The sequence below is a fragment of the Macrotis lagotis genome, chromosome 5 (assembly GCF_037893015.1).
Source record: "Macrotis lagotis isolate mMagLag1 chromosome 5, bilby.v1.9.chrom.fasta, whole genome shotgun sequence".
In the NCBI taxonomy this organism is placed as follows: domain Eukaryota; kingdom Metazoa; phylum Chordata; class Mammalia; order Peramelemorphia; family Peramelidae; genus Macrotis; species Macrotis lagotis.
Window position 1 is genome coordinate 258,342,283 of NC_133662.1, and position 18,064 is coordinate 258,360,346.

The 18,064-nt window shown below is 43.3% G+C and overlaps 1 protein-coding gene across 4 annotated transcripts in view; it reads left to right on the forward strand.

Moving 5' to 3' along the window:
- The first annotated feature begins 1,843 nt into the window (after nucleotides 1-1,843).
- The window catches only part of LOC141488987 (uncharacterized), a 29,712-nt gene continuing 13,491 nt past the window's right edge, over nucleotides 1,844-18,064 (forward strand). For 2 of the 4 annotated variants that reach the window (XR_012468876.1, XM_074189528.1), the window contains exons 1-3: nucleotides 11,624-11,699; nucleotides 14,752-14,928; nucleotides 17,301-17,427. Coding sequence is in view for 3 of the 4 variants with exons in the window: in XM_074189528.1 (XP_074045629.1) it covers nucleotides 14,911-14,928; nucleotides 17,301-17,427 (145 nt within the window). In the remaining variant the exon portion in view is untranslated. Of the gene's footprint in view, nucleotides 5,667-11,623; nucleotides 11,700-11,975; nucleotides 14,028-14,751; nucleotides 14,929-17,300; nucleotides 17,428-18,064 lie in introns of those variants that run through there. The other 2 variants (XM_074189530.1, XM_074189529.1) reach the window with 2 other exon arrangements.

Below are 18,064 nucleotides of genomic sequence, written 5' to 3' on the forward strand. Positions count from 1 at the left end.
GGTTCAGTGGAAGAGGCTAGTTAAGCCAGCAACAAAAACAACTGAAAATCCAATTAATAGGGAAGAATTCCCTTCTTGATGATCTGACCATCAGGTCCCTGAATAGAACTTCCTCACAAAGAGTAGTAATACAAATGAGGTGATAAATCTCAGGTTATCTCAAGAATCTGGACTCTGCCACTTCCTATGAGACCATGGGCAAGTCACCCCTTTCTGGGTCTCAATTTCTTTATCTGGAAAAAAATAATGAAAAGCAAAAAACCCCAAGAGGGTTGGCTTTTAGTTCCTTCCAGTTCTAAAGGTATGATTATGTGATCATGGGTCACACCTCCTTGCTAAATCTATTCCTGCTGTTCTGAGCTAAAAGGATTTTGCTCTGAAGTTGTTCTGGATAGTTCTGTCCCTTTTTCTCTCTTCCTTCTGCCCTCATTCCTCCCTTCTCACATAATAATCATCTGCAAACCTATCATATTGCATGACTATAGGCTCAGTGGGGGAAAAGACCATACATCACCTACCTACAAAGATGGTCATGCCCTCAATTTTGAGTCCATCACCTCCAAAAGCTCTACTTCTATATTCATCAACTCTGAAACTCCCTTATTGATCCCCAACACGTCATCCCACCTCTTTCTGCTTTGGATCTCCTTCTCTAGACTTCCAAAGTCTAGACGTTCTTTCCCATTGCCCCTGCAACAGCTACATTCTCTTCCCTACCCCATCTTGACCACTTGCCTAACTAATTCAGCTCTATGCTATTCTCTTACAAGTTCATGGCCCCTCTATCTTACTGGACACAGGATAAACCTCAAACCCTATCTAACCTCAATCTTGGATTATTCTCATCATCTGCTGCCTTTGTACTGGTAAATGGAGCTAGGGAAAAACATGAACACTGTGCTGACTGGGCCCATTACAAATTTAAGTTACCCGATCTCAGTGGAGCCCTCCCCACAGAAAATTAATCCCTTTGCCTTCCGTGACTCAACTATCCACCTCAGCTATTCTTCCAAACCACCTTCTCTCTCACAATCCTCCCAACTAAGAATCTTGCCTCCTGTGTCATTTTCCCGGGGCGCCCTCTCCTTCCTTTGTCCCCGTCTCACACCACCTGCTTCTGCCACCTCTCTTTGGCCTCCCCTTGCCAAGGCCAGCCTCTGTTCTCCAGCAGATGCTCCGCCTTCATCCCTGGCCGGCGTCCCGCCGCAGCCGGCCTTCTCTCTCCGTCGCTGGGCCTGGGCCACCCGAGGGGGCCGTCTGCCCCCTCCGCCATGCCCAGGCCTCCGGCGGCCTCTCCTGTGCTCAGGGGCCGCCTCCAGCTGCCAGGGCACGGCCGCGGCCCAGGGGGCGACAGGGCGGCGCACCCTCCTGACGTCACTCGCTGACGTCATGGCCTCCCCGCCGACGTCAAGGCCACGGCCTCCCCGCCGACGTCACGGCCTCCCCGCCGACGTCACGGCCTCCCCGCCGACGTCACGGCCTCCCCGCTGACGTCGCGCCTTCTCCGCCTGAGGGGGCCGGGGGCCCGGGCCCGGGGTCCGTTAACCAAGGGCTCTGAAGTGTCCAAAAATAAGGAGTTCAGCACGGCGGGGTCCGAGGTCCGGCCCTCCCGATGGCGCCTCGGCTGAACGGCCCTCGCAGGCCCCGGCCCGGCCGTGGGTGGCGGCGGGGCGGAGGGCCCGGGCCCTGGCGGAGGAGAGAGAGCTGGAGCGGTGCGGGGAAGGAAGGCGCGGCGGCGGCGGCAGCCCCCCGGCTTCCCCATGAGGTCCCCCCGAGGCCGCCGCTACCGGCCGGGGCTCCTGCTGGAGGAGGCGCTGCGCCTGCGCGACAACGGCCGGAGCCCTCCAACGGCCGCTGCCGGCCGCCCTCAGCCTGGGCGCCTGCGCCGTAGCGCGGGGGGCGGGGCCGCGCAGCCTCGGGGGCGGGGCCGCGCAGCCGCAGTGGCCTCAGCCCTACACTGCTGCTTGTGCAGCGCTTGGCCAACCGCTGCCAGTTCCGGAAGCGCCGGGCACAGGCCTCTCTTCGCAGTCCGCGTCCCCCCGGGGGCGGACAGGCCAGGCCACCCCCTGGGAGAAACATTACATTAAACAAGGCAGCAAGATGGCGGCCTGGGGGCGACCGCCCCTCGAAGTCTGAAGCCACGGAGCCAAGAAGAGATGGGAGGAGGCGGGTCTTCAGGTCCAAGAGGGCTGAGGAGGTGGGGACACCCAGCCGAGGTCGGACCGAAGCCGCTTCGCAGATGGCAACTGGTCCGCAAGAGATTACTGCCCTAAACCTGGATTCCGGATGGAAGCTGGGGGCAGCTCCATGGGCCAGACCCTCCTCGGGGTGCAGGTTCAAGGGCAGAGGTGCTGATGGACGCCGATGGGCGGTATCGAGCCACGGGATGGCATCGCAAGAGATTGGGAGAGTGTCCTGGTTGGACAGACTCAAGAGAGCAACGACCACACCTCTCCCTAACATCGAACCACTTTCGAAGCCCTAAAAATTCCAAAGTCCTAGAACCGGCTCTGAAAAAAAGCAACGCAAAATAACCTTCAGTTTGGGAAAGCTACCCCTCCCCCCCCAAATACAGGTAACAGAACTCCACCAGAACATAAAGGCGGTGATGAAATGGGTTGAAAAAATGAGCAAGTAGAAACACACACACACGAAAAAAAAACCTGGCCATAAAAAGCTTTCCTGTAATGACAGGAAAAATCAAGACACAAACTCAGAAGACAAGGACATCAAAGCAGTTGACAGCCTCAAGGGGAAAAAATTGTGACTTGGATGCAACCTCAATAAGAATTCAAAGAAGATCTAAAAGAAACTTCCTTTCAAAATCAAATAAGAGTGTACAGAAAAAAATTAGGTAAGGAAGTGAGAACAAAAGAAGAAAATTATGAAAACAAGAGCTTGATAAAGAGATACTGAAGAAAATGATTCCTTGAAAATTAGAATTGAGCGAGTGAAAGCTAATGACTCAGTGAAATATCAAGAAATAAAAAGATCAAAAGAATGTGAAATATCTCATCAGAAAAAAAAAAAGATTGACCTGGAAAATAGATCAAGAAGAGGTAATTTGAGAAGTATTGGACTACCTGAAATCTATAATCAAAGAACCTAGGTATCTTTCAAGCAAGTATAAAGGAAAATTATAATATGATGTCCTAGAACCAGAGGGTAAGAAAGAAACCATTCAAATATCATGGAGCCACAGTCAGGATCATACAAGAGTTAGTACACATCAAAAGAGCAGAAGCTTCAGAAACATGATATTCCAGATGGCAAAAAAAAAAAACCCTAGTATTTCAACCCCAAATAACTTCTCAGCAAGGCAGCTAAGTGGCACAGTGGAGATAGCACTGGTCTTGGAGTCAGGAGGACAAGAGCTTGAATCCAGCCTTAGACATTTGATACTTACTAGCTGTGTGACCTTGGCCAAATCACTTAACCATGATTGCCTTGCAATCATGTCCATGTCCAGTCATCCTGATTCATAACTGGCCACTGGATCCAGATAGCTCTAGAGGAGAAAGTGAGGCTAGTGATTTAGCACAGCACCTCTTCATTCAAATCTTGTGCTGATCATGGGCATCACCGCCCTAATGTCATGGTCTTCTTTGAGAACAAAGGACAAACATCATCATCAACCTGCCCAGGAAAACTGAGTAAAACATTTCAAGAGGAAAAATAGACAATTCCCATGAATCCTAATGAAAAGACCAGAACTGAATAGAAAATTTAATTTTTAATACAACACTCAGTGTAAACATAGATAAAATTGAGAGAATGAGGTTAAACTGTTTATGTGGGGGAAAGATGATACATGTAATTTCTAAGAACTGTCATTAGGGCAATTAAAAGGATGCTATAGGTTGAGGGAGCCAAGATGGCAGAGTAAAGGCAGGGAGTTCTCCAAACCACTCCAAATATCTTTAAATATTGAATCCTAACAAATTCTACAGTGGGAGAACCCACAAAAAGATTGAGTGAAAAAATTGACCAGCCCAAGACAGCTTGGAAGATCTGGGGGAAGGGTCTGCTGCACCACGGTGAGGAATGCAGAGCAACATAGGCCTCAGCAGCAGACCTCAGCCCAGCAGATCAAGAACAGATCTTAGGAGCCACTGCACTGGCAGCAGCAGCTGTTTCCAGACCTCTCAGCTCACTGAGGATAGGTTAGAAGGGATTACAGAACTCTTATTTGCTATCCCTGAAGCAGGACTCTGTTTCTTTGCCCATACTCAGCTATAGGTCACAGTCTGGGGTCCCAGTCCCAGGAAGAAGAGCTGAAGCACCACAGAACTTGCTGCCACAGCAGAGCAGCGACTCTTCCTCACAGTTCCAAGGCAGAAAGGAGTACTTGTAGTCAGTCACCCACAGACCAGAGCACAGGCCAGCAGAGTAATCACAACCTCTCATAGGACCTTGGAAGAACTGAAAACTTGCAGGTCCCTAAAAGTATCTCTGAAAACAGCTGCAAAAACCCTCTTTAACTTGGGACAGTGAGTCCTCCACTCTGGAAATAGAGCCCTACCTTAACAAAGAGTTAAAAATCAAGTCATAGGCTAGGGAAATGAGTAAATAACAGAAGACAATTACTATGATCATATGGAAGATCAAAATACACACTCAGAAGAAGATAGCAAAACTATATCCAAACCTCCAAGAAAATTAGGCCATAGGATAGTTCAGAGAGTTTGTTAAAAATCAAAGGAGGTAGAGAAGGATTTTGGCAGAGATATGAGAGGAATGCAGGAAAATAGTGAAAACTGATTCATCAGCTTGATGAAGTAAATACAAAAAAAAATACCATCTTAAAAACCAGAATGAGGCCAAATGGAAAAAAGAATGCCTTAAAAGCAGAATTGGCCAAATGAAGAAGAAGATATAGTAGCTCACTGAAGAAATTCCTTAACTAAAGAATGGAACCATGAGAAGCTGATGACTTTGTGAGAAATCAGTATAACCAAACCAAAAGAATGAAAAGCTAGAAGAAAATGTGAAATATCTCACTGGAAAAACACCTGACTTGGAAAGAAGATAATTTGAAATTTATTGGACTGTCTGAAAACCATGGCCAAAAAAAAAAAGAGCCTAGACATAATTTTTCAAGGAATTAAGGAAAACTTCCATGTTATTCTAGAAGCAGAGGGTAAAATAGGAATTTTTTTTAGGTTTTTTTCAAGGCAAATGGGGTTAAGTGGCTTGCCCAAGGCCACACAGCTAGGTAACTATTAAGTGTCTGAAACCAGATTTGAACCCAGGTGCTTTATCCACTGTGCCACCTAGCTGCCCCTAAATAGAAATTTAAAAAAATCCACTGATCACCTCCTGAAAGAGATCCCAAAATAAAAATTGCCAGGAATAATATAACCAAATTTCAGAACTCAAGTCAAGGAGAAAATATTGCAAGCTTCCAGAAAGAAACAATTCAAGTATTGTGGAACCAAAGTCAGGATAACACAAGATTTAGCAGCTTCTACATTAAGGGATCACTAGGCTTGGAATATGATCTTGGACTGAAACAATCAATTACCCAGTAAAATTGAAAATACTCTTTCAGGGGAAAAGATGGATATTCAATGAAATAGGAGACTTTAAAACTTTCCTGATGAAAAGACCAGAGTGGAATAGAAAATTTGATCTTCAAAGACAAAACTCAAGTGAAGTACAAAAAGGTAAACAGGAAAGGCAAATCATAAAGGATTTAATGATGTTGAACTGCTTAGGAAGAAGATAGTGATAATTCATATGAACTTTCTCATTAGGGCAATTAGAGGGAGTGTATATAGAGATGGTGGAAGTTGAATTTGAAAGGATAATATATTAAAAAAGAAATTAATGGTGAGAGAAGAGTGTACTGAGAGAAAGGGAAAGAGGGAGGTAGAATGGGGTAAATTCACATTAAAGAAGCAAGAAAAAGCTTTTGCAGTGGAGCGGGGGGAAGTGAAGGAGAATCAGTGAGCCTTAATCTCGTTGGAATTGGCTCAGAAAGGGAACATACACACTCAAGTGTGTATAGAACAATATCTTGCCATAGTAAAAAGTAGGAGAGGAAAGGGATGGGAGAAAGGGGTGAGCGGAGGTGAAAGAAGGGAGGGAAGATTGGGGAAAGGGGTAGTCAGATCCAAGACTTGAGGAGAGAAAAGTGAAAGGAGAAAGAATAGGATAAATGGGAGTGGAGGGAATAAATAAAGTTAGCAATGGCAACTGGGGAGGGAAAATAATGAAACAAATTTCTCTGATAAAGACTTCATTTTTCAAAGAACAAAGTCAAATATAGAAAAAAAAATGAGTCATTCCTCAATTGTTAAATGATCAAAAGGTATGAACTGTTTTCAGATGAGGTTTTCAGTGCTATTTAAATCATTTTTTAAAAAATATCCTAACTCATTATTGATAGTAGATGTGTATTTTGAACAATTCTGAGAATACTACCTTATACCTATTGGATTGGCTAATTGTTGAATCCTTTAACAACTCCTCAACAATTCTGCAGAGCAAATTAGAAACTATGCCCAGAGTCATGCCTACCCTATGACTTAGCAATGCCACCACCAGGCCTGTGTTCCAGAAGAGGTGAAAAACAGGAAGAAAAAGGATCTAGATGTATAAGGATATTTTTAGCACCTCTTTGGGATCTCAATTGGGAAATTGAGGGGATGCCCATCAGTTAAGTAATGGATGAAAAATTTTGTTAAATGATTAAAATGAAATACTATTCTAAGAAATGAAGAACAGGATACTCTCAGTAAAAACTTACGTAAGCAGATACAACTGGAAATGCACTACATACAAAGTAACAGAAATGTCGTAGGATGATCATCTATGAAGGACTTATCCTTTCTCAGCAGTGCTGTGACACAAGAGAACTCTGAAAGACTTTTTAAATTTCTTTTAGGGGTTTTTAAGGCAATGGGGTTAAGTGGCTTGCCCAAGGCCACACAGCTAAGTGATTATGAAGTGTCTGAGGTCGGATTTGAACTCAAGTACTCCTGACTCCAGAGCCTGTGCTCTATCCACTGTGCCACCTAGCCACCCCTGAAAGACTTATGATAAAGAATACTATCCATCCCAAAGAAAGAGCTGATGGTATCTGAGTATATATTGAATCATACTTTTTTTAACTTTATTGTTCATGAGGTTTCTTTTTTTGGGAGTGTGCACATGTTTACCTAGAGCTAGGGAAAATAATAAAATTCATCCAGAAGAACAAAAGAATATCAAGGAAACTAAGAGAAAAAATTATGAAAGTAGTTTAACAATACCAGATTTCAAATTATATTACAAAATAATTATGAAAATAATCGGTACTGGTTAAGAAATAGAGCAGTGGAGTTGTGGAATAGATTAAGAGCACAATACACAGTAGCAAATGATAAAAGTAATCTTGGTTTGAAAAACCCTAAGATGCAAGTGTGTGTGTGTGGGGGGGGGGTAAAATCTCATCATATGACAAAAATTGTTGAGAAATTTGGAAAGCAGTAAGAAACTAGGTATAGACAATATCTCACACCATATACCAAGTTAAGATAAAAGTGGATAAATGATTTAAATTATAAGAAATTAGCACAGGAAAATATAGTTGTTATATCTACAAATAAGGGAAGAATTTATGACCAAGTCCTAAGATAGAGGACAATATATGAAATGAATAATTTTGGTTACATTAAATTGAAAAGGTTTAATTCAAACACAACTATTGTAGCCAAAATTAGAAGGAAAACAATAATCTGAGGAGATTTTTCAGCAAGTTTCTTTGATGTCTCATTTTTCAAATATATATGGAACTGAGTCAGAACTGAATCAGTCCCCAACTAATAAATGGTCAAAGGACATGAATAGACAGTTTTCAGAAGAAATCAAAGCTATCAATAGTCACACAAAAATGATATAAATTATTATTAATGCAAATTAAAGTAACTGAGGTAATACTTCACATCTATCATATTGGCTGACATGACAAAAAAGGAAAATGACAAATGGAGTTATGAACTGCTCCAACCATTCTGGAAAGCAATTTGTAACTATGCTCAAAGGATTATATAACTGTGCATAGCCTCTGACACAGCAATACCACTACTAGATCTGTATCTCAAAGAGATCAAAGAAAAGGGGAAAGTACCCATTTATACAAAAATATTTGTAGCAACTTTTTTGTGGTAGTAAGAATGGGAAATTGAGGGGTACCCATCAATTGGGAAATAGCTGAACAAGTTGTGGTATATAATTGTGATGGAATACTATCATGTCGGAGAAATGAAGAGGGTTATGGTTTCAGAAAAGCCTGAGAATACTTATATAAACTGATGCAAAGTAAAGTGAGCAGAACCAAGAGAGCATTGTATACAATGACAACAATATTGAGAAGATGATCAGCTATGAAAGACTAATCTTCTCTGATCAAGACAGTGATCCAAAACAATTCCAAATCACCCGTGATGAAAAAATGCTATCTACCTCTGGAGAAAGAACTGCAGAACTCTGACTATAGATAGAAGCATAATTTTTTTTTGCTTCATTTTTCTTTGTGTTTTCTTTTGCAACAAAGATAATATGAAATTTTTTTAAAAGATAGCAATAAAATTTCAAAAAGTGATGTTAGGGAAGATTTGTTATATTGTAAACATGTTTATGGCTATGCCAGATTCAGAGGAATTTTTAAGTTTAATTGAAAGGGTTTTTTTTTTAAATGAAGATGACATAATGTAGGGGAATCATATTAGTACTAAAGGATTTCAATTTATATTCAGATTGAATGTAGGTCTACAAATATAAATTGAAAGTACCCCTCATGAGTTTCTTGTCTGGTAAAATGAGTAGAAACTACATTTTTTCAGATTATTACAAGACTATTCAACTTTATAAAATTTTCCACCAAAAGGAAAGCTCTTTTCAAAATTGGGTGATGATATGAAGGCAGAGTTCCAGGAACTTTTGGTTTTCTTTTGCCAAAAATACTCTGAGCAATGCTTATATCACAAGAACTAATTCATGGGTTTTTTTTTCTGAGTGATATTCATAAAGATCAAAATAATTTTATATCAAAAATCTCTCTTGCTTGGAAGAAATTTTTGAAATAACAAGTACCCTAAGTAAATAAGGCAAGATTGTCAAATTCATATTGTGACTCAGAAAAATCAAGTGATTGAATTTATGAACAATCTAGAATTAAGGCTAACATTGTTTTGATGTTCTTTAAAATATATGCACTAATAAAATTGAAAAGAATTAAATACTCCTCATTTCAGGTTACTGAGGCATTTCTTAGCTTAAGTAGATAACAAATTGACTTACCATAGACATATGCAATACATTTAGCCTTACTCTCTCTGAAGAAAAAAAGTTTGAGACATTTTTTGTCATCTTAGTTTTAACTTTGGTGCTGAGATCGAATGCAGTAGTCTCATCTTTGAACGTGCAAAGAGACTGAATATTGATGTTGTTCCATATGGGAAGTGGTTGCACTGATCCTCTCCATCAATTTCTGATGCCTGATGTATCTTTGACATGGAGGCCAAGGCTCATTTCAGTATCAATCTGCTGGATACTGTTGGAGGCTTTTAAACAGATCACAATGAAGTAAATCTATCATTGGATAAAAAAAACCTTTTTTGGTTTATCAAGTAAAACAATACAAGGTCCCTTGCCTTTCCTAACATCCTATTTGTGTCAAATGGGATTTTTCCACTGTAGCCATTATAAAAGACAAAACATTGGTAGTGATTATGCCTTGGAAAAGAATTAGGAATAGCAGCATCATTAATAACTTCCACATTCATGCCCTGAAAAAGCATGAATATTCTAATGCTTTTATGCTAATTAATATTAGTGTGGTAATTGTTTCATATGATTATTAATATAATTATTGTAGTTAGTTTATATTAAGATTATTTTGGTAATGTCATGTTACAAAAGAGATGAACAAACTGACTCCATCTTGGATTGTCATGACGATAGGACTGATGTTGCTTTGAAAGTGGATTCTTGACCACTGAAACATTTGTGGCAAACACACTCTTATAAAAACACAAGGTTGCTGATGATTGCAAACTGTTTTAGAGTGTAAACATAAGGGCACAATGTTATAATACCCTTGATATTTTCCCAGTTTGACTTAACAGAGAATGCTCCCTTCCCCCAAACCAATTTGTAAAAAGTCTAAAAATGTGCTATGTACTCTTCTTTTTAAACAAGTAAAATAAATCCATTTGGCTCAAGTGACTGCTGTCTGGTTTTTAATACTGCATATGGGTGAATGGCTAGTGGATTTTTTGCAGTAGGTATGTACCTGATAGTCTGGTTTTGTGTTATACAATTGTAATGCTATTTTATTTGAATAAAATATGAACTAAGAAGGTTATTTCCTTATGTAGGGAGAGCTCATGCTCCAAAGTCACTAAAAAGCTTGGGGGTCCTGTAGGGTCTGACTCCCCACTGACTCAATAAATACCATGATGTTTCCACCTGTTCAGGGTTACAAAACCAAAAATGACTTTAGCTCTTTAGAGCTAACAGAATGCTTTAAGGTTAACAAAGCGCTTTTACAAACATTATCTCATTTGAGCCCAACAACAATCCTATGAGGAAAAGGCTCTAATTCTCCCCACTTTACAGATGAGGAAATGGAGGCAGGCCATAGTTAAGGGCCTTAACTAGAAACTACCGTTGCATATAGTTTGGGGGGAAAGATAAAATATTAAGATTAAAAAATCAAAAACACGGGGTACTCTGTTTCGTGGTGGGCTTAAAGTAACATCTATTTTCATGGACCCCAGGTTCTTACTACTTTCTGCAACTGTTCACAGCAAATGTTAGGATTGTATGCTGAAGGTATTACTATAGACTGTGGCTAATCTTGCCCCAAACTGGCTCTTTGGAGGACTAGACTAGCTCTCGAGTGAAGACAAGCAGCTTATTTAAAACATGTGCTCCATTCACATAGTAAGAGGGAAGCTTGGCTGCTAAATAGTACACGAATGGAAACCTTTCTGGGATTTCAATACTGGGAAAAAGAAGGTTCCAGGGCTTCCCTTCCCCTGATGTTTGCTGCCACTGTCAGGACAGTGGGGGTTCTTCAGTTTGGAGCTGGGCTCCATAGGTTTCCCACTCCGTTTGCCGCCTGCACTCCATCTGCACTCTTTCGTGTAGGAGAATTAGGCGGATGTGCTCGGTCTGTGCTTAGCGGGACGTTAAACGCGGCGCTAGGGGAGGGGCCAAGTCGTGAAGGCCAAACCCTTACTAAAACATCGAGTGGTTTAAAAACTACTGTTGCACGTAGTCGGGAAATGAAACAACCCGTGGGTCTCTTAACAGGGTCGGGGTCGGGCGGGTTCCGTCAGCAGGGGTCCCTGTCTCCCCGCGTCAGGGCCCTCCGCCATCGCGGGCCTGAGCCTCTGAGTTTACAGAGGGCGACACTGAGGCCGGGCGAAGCTCCGCCCCCGTGGCCTGCGCCGGCGCGCCCCGCCTCCGTACAGCCCGGTGGGCGGGAGCGAGGCTCCGGAAGTTGGCATGGAGACTTCCGTTAAGCGGAAGGGGCGGGCAGAGGGCGCGCACGGAGCCTCGGATTGGCGGTTGGCCTGTGGACCGCGGCGTCTTCTGGGACTTGGAGTCTTGGAGGGGCCTCTGCGCAGGCGCGCCGCCGAGCCGGCCGGGAGGTGCGTTCGGAGGCGGCCGCCGGGAGGAGGCGGTTCGGGGGCGCCCTCGGCCAGGTACTCCCTGACCCCGCCCCGACCCCGCCGCGGACCCCGCCCCGCTCGCGCCCCTCCCCCTCGCCCCGGGGCCGGGTCCGCGGCCAGCCCCCCAACCCCCCCCTGCAGCCCTGCAGCCCCTCGCCCCCCCCCCCCCCCGCCAGGCCCCCTCCCAGGGGCGGATCCCCAAGCCTGAAGCCCCTCCCCCGGCCCCGCCTATACCTTCTCTGTTGTGACCCCCCTCCTCATCAAGCCCGAGGCCGGACCTTGGCCTGCCCTCCCCCAGGAGAGCCGCCTCCCCACCCCTCCTCCCTTTTCAGTGCTGAGATTCATCCTCACCCCATCGCCACCACCATCTTCATCACCCTCACCGTCACCCTCACCATCACCATCACCATCACCCTCACCATCACCCTCACCGTCACCTTCACTGTCACCATCACCGCCACCATCACCGTCACCGTCACCCTCACCGTCACCTTCACTGTCACCATCACCATCGCCACCACCATACCACCACCATCACCGTAGATGTCCCCCATCGTCACTATGGAGACCCCAAAGTTTCTTCCTGGCCCCACCGGCATCATTAGCCTCCCGACAAGTTCATCATCATCTCTGAGCCCCTTCCTGACTCCACAATCATCAGCCCTGAGCATCCTTCTGACCCCCCCTCAGCAGCTCTGAGCCTCCTGACTCCACCATCAACTCTGAGCCTACTCCTGATTCCACCATTGGCTCTGAGCCTCTTCCTGACTCCACAATCATCAACTCTGAGCATCTTTCTGACCCCTCCCTCAACAGCTCTGAGACTCTTCCTGCCTCCTCCATCATCAATTCTGAGCCTTCTGCTTATACCCCCATTATCAGCTCTAAAGCTCTTCCTGGCCTCCATCAAGGCTAAGTTTTTTCCTGGCTCTTCCAGAACCAAGATTGAGTCTCCTTCGGAGCCCTCCATCATCAGCCCTGAGCCTCTTCCTTCCTCCATCATCAAGGTTAAGTTTCCTCTGGACTCTTCCATTATCAGGGCTGAGCTTCCTGCTGACTCGATCATCAGCTCTGAGCATCCTTCTGACCCTTTGTTAGCAGCTTTGAATCCTCTCAACATCAGCAGTTTTGAACTCCTTCCTTATCCCTTTCCCTTCCTTCCATCATTTCTGAACCCCTTCTTGACACGCCCCCCATCAGCAAGCGCTCAACCCCTTTCTCGCCCTCCACCATTAGCAGCTCTGAACTTCTTCCGTAGTGCCCTACCACCACCATCTGCATTATTAGCTTTCAACTCTGAACTCCTTCTTCATCCTCCTCCCTCCTCCTTAATGCCCCTCATTCTCCCCTTCTTCCCACCACCCCACTATCAGCTCTGGGTCCTCTTTTCTCCTCTCTGCCATCATTAATTCTGAGCCCCCTATTTGTCCCCCACCATCATTGGCTCTGAGTCCCCTTCCCATTCCTCTATTATTAACTCTCTTCCTCCTTTCCATTTCACATCATCAGATCTAAGCCCTCTCCTCACTAATTAGCTTTGAATTCTCTCCTCATCCCTTTGTTTCTTCTGAATTAAGCTCTAAGCCTGTGGACCCTACTCTTCTTTCTTTTTCCCTTTCCAACTCTGAGCCTCTTCCTCACCTCTCACTCTCAATTTATCTGCTCCTTATTTCCCTTTGTTTTGAGCCAGTCCTCAGGACCTCTGAGTCCCTCCCCCTTAGCTCTGAGGCCTGTTTTCATCCTTCCTCTCTCAGCTCCAAGTTCAGGTTTTCCAGCCTTTTTACATCCAAACTGCCCCTATTCTAGTGCTGAGTTTCACATTCCCCCTTGCTCAGTTTAGCTTTTCCAGTCTCAGCTCCCATACCCTAATTCTTCCCTTTCAGCATTAGCCTATTCTTCATATCTCTTTTGCTCCTATCCTTGCCTGGCCATACTCCCATCTGGGCAAACACACAGGTCAGTGTGACCCTGTGCAAAGATGGTAGAGGAGACTCTAAGGGTTCATAAACTTGCTTAAAATTTTTTAAACCTTCAATATGATTGGTAATTGTCTATATTTTATGCCTTAAAAAAACAAAGAAAGATCCCTAGGCTTCCCCAAACAACAACAATGGGCTATGATACTGCTTGAGTCCCTCTACTTTGGAGAGACCTATTCTGGACATGACTATATCTGCCTTGGTTCATAAATAAAAGACATGATAGTAATGTGAGAGGGCCTGACCAAAAAGCTGGGCATGTCAAGAAGCTGATGATAAGGAATCATTTGAGAGGAAGAGATTGAGATAAAGAATGATTCCAGTAACAAAGTCCTCAATCTAGAAGTCCATCCCCCCTCCCCAGTGATGCATATATGCATAGGTGTGTGTATAAGAATATTTTGAATAATTTGAAACTCTGTCCTCTCGAACCTCTTACAATTCCCTTGGGAATTCAAAGTTGCAGCAGTTTCTCTGGTAAAGGTTTTTACTTGGCCAGAAATCAGTATTTAATGTTTGTCCTTCATTTTTGAAGAAGACCATGACATCAGGGTTGCCATGACAAACACATGAATTGGATTTGAGTGAGGGGGCTGCTGTGCTAAGTCATCAGCCTCACTTTCTCCTTCAGAGACATCTGGTTCCAGTGGTCAGATATGAATCAGAATGACTGGAGATGGTCCTGGATGTGAGGCAGTCAGGATTAAGTGACTTGTCCAAGGTCACACAGCTAGTAAGAGTCGAGTGTCTGAGGCTGGATTCAAACTATCCTCATAAATCCAAGGCCAGTGTTCTATCCACTGCACCACTAGCTGCCCTACAATTTAGTTGTCATTTGAATCACTCCAGTTTCTGACATGAACACAATTATTTTTATATCATCTTTTTTTCTTTGAAGGAACTTGTTTAAAATTCATCAAATAAGTTTTTTTTTGACCTTTTGATTCTTAATTTAGCTCATGCCTCCAGTATGCAAATAGACTCCTCAATAGATTCTTGCATGCTGAGGGAGGAGAGAGAATGGAAAGAACGGCAGCGTGCTCATGCAGTTCTATGGATATGTGTTTCTGTTGGATGCAACTCAGAGTTTCTGTTTTCTGTTTCAGAATGGGACTCGCCTCTCTGTGGACTTGACAATCTCCAAAGGGTTCCGTCCTTGACTCTGATGTTTTCAAATGGACAGATATTAAACTGAAGTGGTGGACAAGACTCTGCCTGATGTTGATGTCCATTCAACTCTCCAAGTGAAGGTCCCTGGGGGAGAGATGACAACCCTTAACAAGGTAATAGAGCTCTGGAGCCCCAGGAGGGAAGAAAGAAAGAAGATATTTGGAGGGGGGAGAAAGGATGGGTCCCCAGGAGGCACCCTTCTAGATTGTATGGTAAGAGTTATCATTTTCTACAGTGTTTACCAAGGGCCAGGTCTGGCAAATGGGACCTCATTTGTCCTCATAACAACCCTGAGAGGAAGGGGCTATCTTACAGATGAGGAAACAGAAGTAAACAGGTGAAATGATTTGCTTAGGGTGCAGTAGCTAGTTAAGTGTAGGAAGCTGAATCTGAAATCAAGTCTCTCTGACTTCAGTCCCAGTGCTTTCTCCACTGCACCATGATCATTATTACTTAATACTTATATAGTGCTCTGTAATTAAAACTTTCATTTGCATTGACTTATTTATGATTTACTTGATAATTTGCTAATTATTTGGAAGATGTGAAAGGTTTCAGGGATGTAGAATCCTAGATTTAAACATAGAAGGAACTTGGGAGAGCATTTTATCCAATTGTGCATTTTGTAAATGAGGAAATGAACCCACGGTTTTAAGTGGTTTGCTCAAAGCCATAAAAATGGTCAATGGGATTTGAACCCAGCTCTTCTGCTTCTAAACCCCTTCCTTCTACTCTGTCTCCATTAAACTTACTTTGAGCTCTGGGATGGGAGGCCAAGGACATGGCCCAGGTATGGTCTTCAATTTGGATAGGTCACTTTGACCTTTGGTATTTGTGCCACACAGGCAGTATAGCCCAGATGGACTTTGTCTGGGCCTGGAGTCCAAGCCCCTGACTTCAGATTTCAGTTCTATTTACTTTTTACCCACATGACCTTGGGCACAACCTCTCTGGGTCTTTGTTTCCTTGTTTGTTTAAAAAACAAGGTTTGTGCTAGATGACCATTATGGTCTTTCCTTACTCTAAATCTGTGATTTACTTGGCTCCATGTCCTCATAACTGCTTTCCAGTCCTTCCTGCCCATTCTCTTGTTTTAGACATCATACATTCCCTGCTGTCATCATCATGATCACTGACTTCAGTTTGCATATTAGTGATCTACATTAATGCACATGAATAATTCCTACTGAAGACAGGTGCCTAAGAGGTCAGTATTGCTGGGGCCTTGTAAAGTCTACTGGATTTTCATTAATTAGTGAAGAATTCACCTGACTCTCTGACCCAGAAGTATTAAAAAAAGACCATAAATTTTATTTCACAGGTTACTGCAAAGGGCTATCAAGAAAATTCACAGAGTTCTTTAAGAAAGCAAAGTAAAGAAAGTGAGGTTTTAAAGAAGATAGTAAAGTTAAGAAAAGAGAAGAAGGTAGCTGCAAGTGCGGCCTCACACTTGGACTGGCAGAACAGCAGAGTCAAGTTTAAGAAATGACAGAAGGACAGCTGTATGGGAAGGAAATCTTACTAAGCAAACATCAATATTTCCCTCCAGATTTCTTCTTTGTCACTCCCAGTCTGACCATTTCTTCTGTTCTAACCTCTCTTTCTGTTCTCTGTAACACTATGGCCACAGACCACTCTTTTAAGACCCTGAAATGGGAAATATCTTTTTCTGATCACAATCTCTTGTCCTTCCATCTCTGCTTTCCCTTTAGGCTCTCATGACTTCCTCTCTCTTCTCCTGTCTCCCTTCCTCGTTTTATTTATGGATTCCAGTTTAGTTGGTCTTGGCCACATAGATCCTATACAGTGCATGAATTGGAGAAATGGTTATTTTCTGTTTGCCTTTTATGAAGAATGGGTTCCTCCCTGGGGTATGGGGAGTGGGGGAGGGAAAGACTCTGGACCTGAAAAGGAAAAAAAATCTTAAAAATGTTTTAAAATTTTTAAAAATTCTTTAAAAAGAATTTTTATGTTGTTTACTTGACAACTCTGGGCAAGTTAATTTATTTAATTCCCTGCAAGGGTTCTTGAGCTGGGGTCTCTGAATTTTTCAAAATTAGTTTGATCATTTGTATTTCAGTATAATTAGCTTTCATTTATCTTATAGGTTTTGCTTTATGTGTATAACAGTATTGTCCCTAGGTTGGATCAGCTTTCCAAAGAGGTTCGAGACACACAAAGGTGAAAGATGAGAGCCATTTACAGCTGGAATGGATTGCATTAGTGATAGGAACTTGGGAAAGTTATAGAAGGTATTCTTGGTCAGACACAGGTCATCCTCTGGAGAACCTTCCTGACTTTCAGATTCCATGAGTCTCTAGCTGGATGATTCTGTGAATTGGAGCATGAAAGCCAAACATCTCCTTATTTGAGGAGCCCCAAGAATGGTACTGACTAAAGGGACAGATTCCCAGCACTCTTTTTTGACCTTCTGATTTTCAATACAATGATCCAGGAGTGAACCCAAATGACTTTGGTGTTTCAGAAATCAGTGACCTTCAAGGATGTGACTGTGGATTTCACTGAGGAGGAATGGAGACAACTGAGCCCTACTCAGAGACAGTTGTACAGAGATGTGATGCTAGAGAACTACAAAAACCTGATTTTTCTAGGTAAGCCCTTGTGACTCAGTCTCCTTTTACTGATTTCTTTACTTCCAGTGGTGTAAAATACCCTGGGATGCTCTAAAGTGATTAGCTGAGCTTTGGATTGGTGTGTTTGGAGGGGAAGGACCTAGTAATTCTTTTTTTCCCCCTGAATAATAGGGATTCTTTTCCTTGTTCCCTGGTGAAAAGGTGTTTATCTGTCTGTTAAAACTAGAGATGGGTAAATTCATGATGTGGTTCTTGAGGTTGGACTTTCTCTGTCATTTTGCAACTGTCCTGACATTGTGGATTTTCTCTTGGTCCCAGTATTTCTGTGAGAAGATTCCAGTCTCTTAACCAGGAAAGGGATAAAGAGCCTCTAAGCTCTGTTTCTATTTGTGACTTGGCCCCCACTAGTTCTGAAAATACAACACTGCCTACCACGAGGCCTTTTTTTGAAACCATTCTTGTGTGCCTTCCTATTAAAAAGTCTAGGATGGAATTCTGAGATGTATTTTTGACTCCAGCATGAACAAACATCTTCTGTTTCTATCTCTATGAGAAGGACTTCAGTTTTCAAACCAGTTGTGATCTCTCATTTAGAGGGAGGGGAAGAACCTTAGACAGAGGAAAGTCCTGATGTTTTGTCCTTTATTCTCAGGGA